Genomic DNA, 9,839 nt, shown 5'->3' with positions numbered 1-9,839 from the left:
GATGCACACCTAACATTCAAATGCAAATGTTTATTTTAAATTCGACTAATATTAATTCTTTATTCACAATCTCCTCATCACAGGCAGGCACAGCACTCATTTCAGCATGTGTTCGTGTGTGCTGTCTGCGTCACTCATAGTACGTGCCTATATCGTGCGCTATATCGAACAATTTTTCTGTCGATATCGAAGAAGGTGTACCGTCGATAAATACCGATACCATTTTATCGCCCAGGCCGAGCACTAGGGTTGTGTGATATTGACAAAAAAATAATATATTTTTTCTGGGATTTTATCGAATTAGACAATATTTTGCTGAGTGTGTTGTGCGGTTATCTTAAGGACTAACATGGACAGCTGACTCTTAAAGTTTTGATATTCTTCATATTCTGTGTGGTGATCAGTTCACAGCACAGAGGAAACAGAAGCTTCAACTGAAGTGGCATTTAGATGTATTTACACAGTTTAATGCAGGACATGAATGCATTTAACCTGCGATTACAAATGCATAAATGTTTTGATATAGCCTACATAAAAGGTTGAACACTGATATTTGAAATGATTTAATGAAAAGATAGCCTACTTTAAAGGGGATGAGGACTGTTTCCTGGGAGAGTAACCTACAATGCCGGTGTTCTGACAAATAATGCGGACTCACAGACTGTAAGTACGTTGTCATATTTAAAGGATTTGCCACTGATGATTCAAACGCGAGTTTTGAGCAGTGTAGAGTAGCACTTGTTGTTTGTCGTTTCTCCAATCACAAATGCAGACATGTTTTTATGTTTACGCGGCGCGATTCAATGCAACGTGTAAAAAGACAGTATGTCATTTATAATCAGTAATTATGTCCCTACTGGATGCTACAAATGCCTCACGACGCGTTTCAGAAAGGCAGGGCATAGAGGAGAAACAATAATGTACAGTATGTGGAAAATAATGTGTTTTTTGAAACTTAAACCGCATAAACATTTCATTACACAAAATAATGTTCTTTTTTAGCAACGTCATATGACCCCTGTAAATGTAAAATTAAAGCAAGCCACTGTTAATAAGTGAGTCATTGCGATTGGACTGAATCATTTAAACGGTTGATTCTTTCAGGAAAGAAACCATCAGGTTGCTCAGAGACGCAAAACAGTGCTGTGACTTTGTTTGGATGCTTATTGTCAAGGATGCAAATGCTAAATGAGGACGTCACAAGATCCACTTTTTTTTTTTTAAGGTCATTAACATTTGTGTCATCTTCAGTACCTTTAAAGCGGTTGAGATGACCAGTTGAGAAACCAACAAAATGTGTATTCCCTCCTACATATATTGCGGCAAAATTAGCAGGAACCACATGACTGGATGATTTGTTCTGAAACTCCACTATTATGCAATGAATTATTGCTAAGCGATATTTGCGATTACTGAGATCCACAACAAAATGTTCTTTAAAAAAAATAAAATAAATAAAAACATGAAAGTGACAATGCCGTTTCTATGTGAACTAAGTCATGTCAAGATCTTTCTACTGTAGTCTGAAACTCAGAACTGCTCTCTAAAGCCGAGAACACACTACACGACTATCAGGCCAATTATGAATGTAATTGGGTCTTGATGACTGATCGTGCCCAGTCGGAACAGGTCTGTTTCAGTTTCAGTTGTTCTGTTTCTGTCCCAGTCGCTGTTTGTAGTCAGCAGAAATAGTTGTATAGTGTGTGATGTCTAAAGATTTTAATCTTAGAATTCAAGAACCAGTCATTGCCAGTCATTTTCACAAAAGACTTGTCTAATATTTGCAACTGATGCCAGTGATTGTATAAGCCACTATGCAATGTAGATGCACTCTCTGTCAAATATCCTTCATCATAAATTTAATTTTGTAAAAAAAATGTTTGATTACACATCTTGTGTTTCTTTTATTTCATAAGGTAACATTGCAAGTTAAATGGTTGTAGACTAATTGTTTTTTTCTGCAGTTGAAGAAAATAGAATGTCAGTGATTTCAGTGATTTTAAAGAATGTTCTTCATATCGAATTTTCTTCATAACGAATATACGAAGATAATTAGATATTTTTCAAAACAAATTCATACAAAAATTCATAAAAGAAATCACAAATGACACCTGTAAATAAAATAATTTTATATATACAGATTAATTATACATCATCATTTTGTCAAATAAATGAGGAAATTACAGTGCCTTGAATTTCTCTGCAGCTGCTCTGTCAACTGTCGGATTGCAGTGTTATTAACGTTGGCAGTTAACGTAAAGGGGCAGTCACACTGCACTTTTCATTCCATTGACTTCCATTCATACGCATGTGAATGCGTCAGACCAGAAACGCAAGCCCGTGCGAAAAGTTTCACATTTTGCTGCATTCCACAGCATGACCTTTTAAAGAACACACATTTAAAACTGCAGCACTGCAGGACAGTGGAGTAGATTGTATGTTTTTACATTTAAGGTGTATTATTTATGTTGAATTTCAGTTTTTAAAAAGACGCTGTAGAGCACAACGTCATATCACGACTGCTGCAGTGTCCGAGGAAATTTTGCATGCTCAGTCTAGTGTGACCAAGGTTTAATAAAGTGAAATCTGTAGTGAAATCGTGTAGTGTGTCTCTAGCTTAAGACAAAGCTGGCAGACTTAAAGAAGAATTGTTGAATAAAGTCATTATTTATGTTTTCTTTGCGTACAAAGTATTCTCGTAGCTTCGTAAAATTACGGTTGAACCACTAATGTCACATGGACTATTTTACCGACGTCCTTGCTACGTTTGTGGGTCTGGGAATATTTTGGTTGCACTGCTTTCTATGGAGGGTCAGAGAGCTCTCAGATTTCATCAAAAATATCTTAATTTCAAACTTACATTTTTAAAAAATTGTTATTTAAAAGTTCCAAAGATAAACGAAGGTTTTACAGGTTTGGAATGACGTGAGGGTAATTAATTAATGACAGAATTTTCATTTTTAGGTGAACTATCCCTTTAAAGGGCACCATTTATGCCCTTTTTTACGAAATGTAATATTGGTCTTGGGTGTCCCCAGAATATGCCTGTGAAGTTTTAGTGTTCCTGTTAATAATTATTAAATTATAAGTTTCAGCTCAAAATACCCCACAGATCATTTATTATAGCATCTGGAAAATTTCATTTTTGAGGCGTGTCTAAAAAAAGAGCTGTTTTGGTTTGTATCATTTTAAATGCAAATGAGCTGCATATTCCCACTCAGTCTCCAGAAGAGGGCATCGCGTATACTTGTCTCTGCTTAGTTTGCACACCTACCTACAGCCGGTAGAAGCAACATGACTGTGCAAGAGAACTGGTGTTTCAGCCGTATATATGGGAAGCCGAGAGTGCGGCGCTGATCAATTAAAATGCTTTGGTAACGTACGCACACAAATATGGTTAAAATGCTAAGCACTATAACGACATGACATTCACAAAGCAGTCTGGAGTGAAATGATTTGCGCAGACATAAACGTATTTAGGTAGATTTTGAGGTGCATTACCTTGAAAAATAGAAGTAATCTGCTGTGTCCTCAGTGGCTCAGATGTTGGGAGAAAATACAGACTCTTATTTTCAGTCTTACACCCAAACACAGAACAACGGGATTGCTTACGAGACATTGTTGACGTTACAGCTGCTCGAGAGCAGAGAAAATGGAGGACTGCGTACAACCGTTGAGGGCAGAAACTGTGGCAATGCAGGACTGTCAATCAGCCCCTGTGGCCTAGAGAGACTGATTTGATTTAATGGGGATTAAAATATAAGGAGTGGGTGAATTTTTATCATTGTTGGGTGGTTTATGTCCAAACGCCATGTAAAAGTGGATTTTGCATAATGGGTGCCCTTTAAGATACTGTGAAGCTTTCACCAAATCCTTCTAACCACACTGAATTTGATGACTTTCACTAAACTTGGAATAAAAATACCATCTTTTTCCAAGCTGTTAAGATCTGTGTTAGGATAAGATGTGTTAAAGATATGTATATATTTATGGATATAAAATATAAATTCCTTCAACAAGCTGATTTGCTTATTTGTGTGTTTCTGAAACGTCTGTGCCGACAGCTTGTGTTTTCTCTGATCTTATCTTATTGTGATTCAAAACAGACCAAAGACAATAAGCATAACATGTTTTTCAATGAAATGGATGTTCTATATTTTATTTCAAAAATATTTATTCTTTAATACTTTGTATTTTTGTAGATTTCATGATACTAGGCAATATTACCATCTATTGTTCTCAATTCATACAGTGTTTGTGAAAGTATTGCGAAAAAAAAAGAAAAGAAACGTGTATTACCATGGTGTAACCACTAGATGCCTGTATAACCCATTGCATTTAGATATGTATGCATACATATTTAGACATTATAAAAAAAGACTACTTCATTGTGGCTGATTTGTAGATTGTACTTAAAATTGTATCGAATTTTTCATAAAAGTCACCACGTTTTGTACCATTTTGATGTTTATTCAGAACTGATTAATTAAAAGTTGCTGTTTTTGAGTACATATCAATCAATTGAATCTGAAGAGCATTGAATATTTTGAACAAACAAGGGCTATCAGCATTAAGACAAGGAACCGACTGATAGCAATGCTCAATAAAGAAATAGGTTTATGAGTAATAATTCACCCAAAAATGTATTTTACCCACTGTAGGCAATTTCTTTTTAGCTTCAGTCCTAATCCCAATCTTTTTAACATCTGTCCTTGAACTGATGTTCAAGTAGTCTGCCATAACAAGCAGTCTCATTGTGTGGCATGTTAATGTATAGAATATGGCTCATAGATTCAGATGTTAGAATCAGAACGAACAATTTAATAAACAGATGTTTTTGTCTTTGCAGTATTACAGCTGGTGGAGTAGTTACACAGAAGCCATCAACTACCTGATGACCATTCCCAAATACCGCATCCAGGCTACTGAACTGGCCAAGCAGCAAGGTCTGCTGAATAGAACCAAAGAGAAGGGCAAGAACCGGCGCTCCAAAGAGGAGATCCGTGAAGAGGAGGAGCAGATTATCAGAGACATCATCAAGAACAAGATAGACATCAAAGGCGGCTATCAGAAGCCCAATGTATCTGATATTCTGCTTTGTAAAATCATTCTGTTCCCTTACCATCTGTGCACCTATGTGGCATGGTACTTCTCGTGGTTTTACCGTTTCACCATTCGCGGGGAGGAGTTTGGGGATGAGGAGAGACTTTACATTATCCGCAAGTACATGAAGATGTCACAGGCTCAGTTTGATAGTCTGGACAACAGCCTGATAGAGACTTTCCTCAAGCAGCAGCTCTGGATCAAAGAGAATTATGAGGTTTGAGAAGATTTCTTTCATTTTGTAGCGTTGATTCCACAAAATAGAGCAGTGATGACGTTTTTTGTAGACCAACCTGGAAGTTACCATCCCCCTGGTTCCCTCAACAAAATTCCAATAGTGTTCCATTGGATTTTGGATTATTGCAGAAAATAAGCCCAATGACCAACAAACATTTATGATTCTTACACATTTGGTTCATCATTAAAAACTTCACAAATGAAAGCAACTTTTATTAAATTTTGAAGCCTAAATACAATCTGCAGAAGTATATAGCTGAACTATTGATCTATTACATTATGACCATCTACCTAATAACCTTTAGCCCGCAAAACATCGGCCATGTGGCGAGGCATTGATCCGATGAGATGGAGATAGGTCTCCTGGGGTATCTGTACCATAATGTCAACAGGAGGTCCTCCGGTTCCTATACATTGCGGGGTGGAGGTGATGTAGCACGAATCCACTTTTCCAAGTCGAACCACAAATGTTTGATTGGGTGAACTTGAAGGCCAAGGCATTAACAGAAATTCACTATCGGGTTCCTCCAACCATTTCTGGATCCTGGCAGTGTGGCATGGCGCATTATCCTGTAGATAATTGCCATCAACGGCAGAGAACAGAGTTGCTATGAATGAGTGCACTTGGTCAGATACCTGACAGCTGTCAGGAATTGTGCTATTGGGATAATGAGGCCTAAATTATCCCAAGAAAACATTGCCCACAGCATAACTGGCCTGTGTCTGCCCCACAGTGCATCCAGGTGTCATAACCTCTAGGGCTGGGTAAAAAAAAAATAAATTTCTCGATTTTAATCAATTCTTATTTTTACAAAACGATATTGATTCTTAAATCCCAAGAACTGATTAGTCTAGCCTGTTTTCAGTTAATAAACGGAACTTTGTAGCACAGCTCCGATCCAGTAAATCACAATAAGCTTTGTGCTTTGTTACTTTTGATATGAAACAAAATCTCTTGACTACAAATTCTGCCCATAGTATTACATTATTCAATAAAAAAATAAATACCATTTTGGCGCTGTTTAATGTGGAGTGACAGATCGCTGTAGCGCCTCAGCTCGAGAAGTGGCAGTGGGAAGTGTGCGTGAACTGATCAACTCCTCCTCAATACCAGTTTACAGCACAAAATAAACATGAATAAACATCCGAAGGTATGTTAAAAGAAAGTACAACTTAACAAAATCTGTATTCTGTCTCATGTAATCGCTAAATCAGTGTTTGAATATATGCTACATATATTCGTTATCATTTTTGTTCTTCAATCTTTAGTTTGAATTTGTTTGAATAAATCCGTCAAGTTTTTATGACAGTCATTTAAATGTTTATATAAAACAAACGAATTGGAGTAGAAATACTATGTAATTTTAACTTTATTTATTCAGTGTAATTTAAGTGGTTGTATACAAATCAGTTAATTTTAACCTTCAATATTGTAGTAATGTAGCACCAACTGACTCATGTATATTTTACAGAATTAGTTGAAAGTTTTTTTTTCTTGAGAAAATTTGGCATGTACTGTACCTGATAAATATCCAAAATAATTAATATTGAATCAAATCGAGTCGAATTGGTAATCAAATCGAATCTCAAGCTTGTGAATAGGAATTGAATCATGAAATTTGTGTCAAAACCCAGCCCCTAATAGCCTCTGTTGGTAATCCGCGTATGTGCGCTTGGCCATCGATGTGATGCACCAGGAATCTTGAATCTTTCTACCAATCATCAACGGTCCAATCTCAATCATCTTGGGCCCATTTCATGCATTGTTGGCGATGGTGTGCAGTTAGTATGGGGACCTGGCTGGGTCGTCAGCTACACAGGCCCATACGCAGAAGGCTGCGATGAGCTGTGATACATTGCCGTGGTCACAATTGTTGTAGCTGCTGGTGACTGCCATTTCCAAGATCCAAGTTCTGAAGCGCCGTGCCATCACAATTTGTCCTTTATCAAATTCTGATAAGTCGGCAGCTTTTCCCATCTTGACACCGAACACTACTGATTGAAAGCTGGTCCTTGGTTGGCATATATACTGCTCTGTGAATTGCTCCTGTGGCACCATTTGGTTGCCGGGGGCACTCATTGCTCTTATCTTGGGTTGGTCATAATGGCTCATAAGTGTATAACTCCGTATAAACACTCCTCAAGTCAAATGGTGATTTACTTCTTTTCATGATATTAAGCTTGAATGTGTGGTGCTGTTAGTATGTCCGTGTTGAAGGACTCCAGAATAACTGATCATTCTGTGTTTGATATATTAAGACCTACAGAGTGGAGCAGGAGGAAGAAATGAAGATGAAAATGGCCACAGACTCACGATGGAAACGCTACAGACGTTGGATGAAGAGTGAGGGGCCTGGACGCATCACTTTTGCTGATGATTGACCTCACTTGAACAGAGAGCCGTCCCAGATGCACGTCCAGCCTGAGCACATGAGTACACACAACTCTGTGCTTCCTTGTTTACAATAGACTGACAATGTGCACGTCATTTACAAGGCTGCCTTTTCTCATATAAAGACTATAAAGGCTTTTTGATTGTACCTATGGAGGATGATTTGATTTTTCTGTCATTGCATAGGAGGAAGAGACTGTGTTGGAAACAAAGAAAAATAACTGTAATAACATTGTGTGTTGTTTTACCAGGAGAAATATGATCACAGGCTGTAGAAACCCAGTGTTATAGTTTGAAAAATGCCCAATTTTAAACGCTGAAAGGCTTTGTGTCTCTCTTTCTGTCAGCTATAAATGTTACGTCACCCGATGCTGTGCTTGTGCCCTGAAAGCATCTTTTTTCCCCTCTTTCTTTCTTTGTTCCTTTTTTTTGCATGTATAAAGTCACATCTAATTTTTCAGTTACAGGCTTTAGTACTGAAATAATGTTTTATAGTTTATGGTTTGGTTAGCAAGACTTGGTTACCTTGTAGGAATTCCTGTTCATGAGCATCCTGGTGACATCCATGATATCACTTTAAAACGGTGCAGACATAACAGGTTGTCATGCAGTACTGTAGATATAATAATATTTTATCAGTAATTTATCATATTGTTATCTGTGTATTACCAATGGTGCACACTGCACATAATAAGGTCTATCCCCCAATGACTTTTCATTGATTCAAGGTGGTTTGTGTTTGACTATGTGCCTTCAATGAATGCTTGTAATTAGGGGTGTCATGATAAATTGATCTGTGGATCGATTCTGCGATTTTTCCGAATGCATTGCGATACTCTCTTGAATTCAGAAAATTGCAGAATCGATCCACGAATCAATTTATCATGACACCCCTACTTGTAATTTCTGCATTTCAGTGGAATATAAAAATAAGTTTTTCCTCACTTGTAAGGATTCCTTTGCCTGAAATCTGTCTAGGAGAAACAATGCTATTAAAAGTATATTCTAGAAAGTACCACAAAAGGAGATTTTTTTTAAAACTATGTCCTTGTCATTCTTTTCCATGCAGTTTGATTATTTATTGCAATATGTAACAAAAACAAGACTTAAGGGTAGAACAGAGAGATCACAAATTGATTGTTTGCACAATATCTCATTTTATCATCCCCAAATTCATGATTCTAATCGTCTTGGTTATGTACCCTGGACCACTGAGTAGAAAAAAATGCTTCCTCAGCAGAAACACTACCCTCTAGACTGCCTGATCTCAAATGTCATTATTTCTGGGTCCAGAGACTTAAGTATACACTGAATATTTTTATTTTTAAACCCTGCACTTACAAAAATAAAGGTTCTTTATTGGCACCTATGGTTCCAATAAGTACTTTAAATATCCATGGAACATTACCGTTTCACAAAAGGTTATTTTGAATTTACAGTGTTCTTTACATTAAGAAAAAAAAATCACTGAAAGGTTCTTTGAGAAACCAAAGATAGAGATGGCGGATAAAAAACAAAAGAGGAAAACGTCTACGAAACAAAAGAAGGCATAAGGCAAGAAGTAGGACCCGTGCAAATATCGGATCAGCTTTTCAGCACTGGAGAGAACTCAAGGAGCGGAAGGCCTGCAATCGGACGCCGAGGTTGCTTTGTTTCTTCTCGATAGGGGAGTAACACTGTGTCTGTGCCGCAACAGCTAAAGTCTGTCTAGTACACTGGACGCGACAAAGCGACCGTTGAAAATCATTTGAAATTTGTGTCAATACATCATAAATAGAACGCAGCAGCAGTTTTCTGTCAGGGATTTGTCGTGTCATGCCGCGCCGTATCCAGTGTAGACCATATATATGTATATATATATCTATGGTGTAGACAGCATCACTGATTACGAGTTCTATAGTATTTTGTCGCGCCGCGCCACTCGCGTCCGGTGTAGACACGGTGTAACATTGGTTTTGCTTTGTTTCACAGAACTAATCGTTGCCTGGGTTGCGTACGTATGTGTGGGGCGGAGCTATCAAAATAGGGGCGAGACCCTTTTGGGGTAGGGGCGTGTTTGTTTTGGTGATTTCAAATGTCAACATTGGCTACCAGAAATCACTTACCC

The 9,839-nt window shown here is 37.6% G+C and overlaps 1 protein-coding gene across 1 annotated transcript in view; it reads left to right on the top strand.

Moving 5' to 3' along the window:
* The window catches only part of LOC107739982 (dnaJ homolog subfamily C member 25-like), a 14,090-nt gene extending 6,064 nt beyond the window's left edge, over positions 1 to 8,026 (top strand). Inside the window, exons 3-4 of the mRNA XM_016552250.1 lie at positions 4,850 to 5,320; positions 7,600 to 8,026. Coding sequence (XP_016407736.1) covers positions 4,850 to 5,320; positions 7,600 to 7,722 — 594 coding nt within the window. The 3' untranslated portion in view covers positions 7,723 to 8,026. The remainder of the gene's footprint in view (positions 1 to 4,849; positions 5,321 to 7,599) is intronic.
* The last annotated feature ends 1,813 nt before the right edge of the window (positions 8,027 to 9,839 follow it).

This window comes from Sinocyclocheilus rhinocerous, unplaced genomic scaffold (genome assembly GCF_001515625.1).
Source record: "Sinocyclocheilus rhinocerous isolate Xijiao unplaced genomic scaffold, SAMN03320098_v1.1 scaffold285, whole genome shotgun sequence".
In the NCBI taxonomy this organism is placed as follows: domain Eukaryota; kingdom Metazoa; phylum Chordata; class Actinopteri; order Cypriniformes; family Cyprinidae; genus Sinocyclocheilus; species Sinocyclocheilus rhinocerous.
The sequence above is the reverse complement of the archived record's forward strand: the minus strand, read 5'-3'. Positions and strand labels throughout refer to the sequence as shown.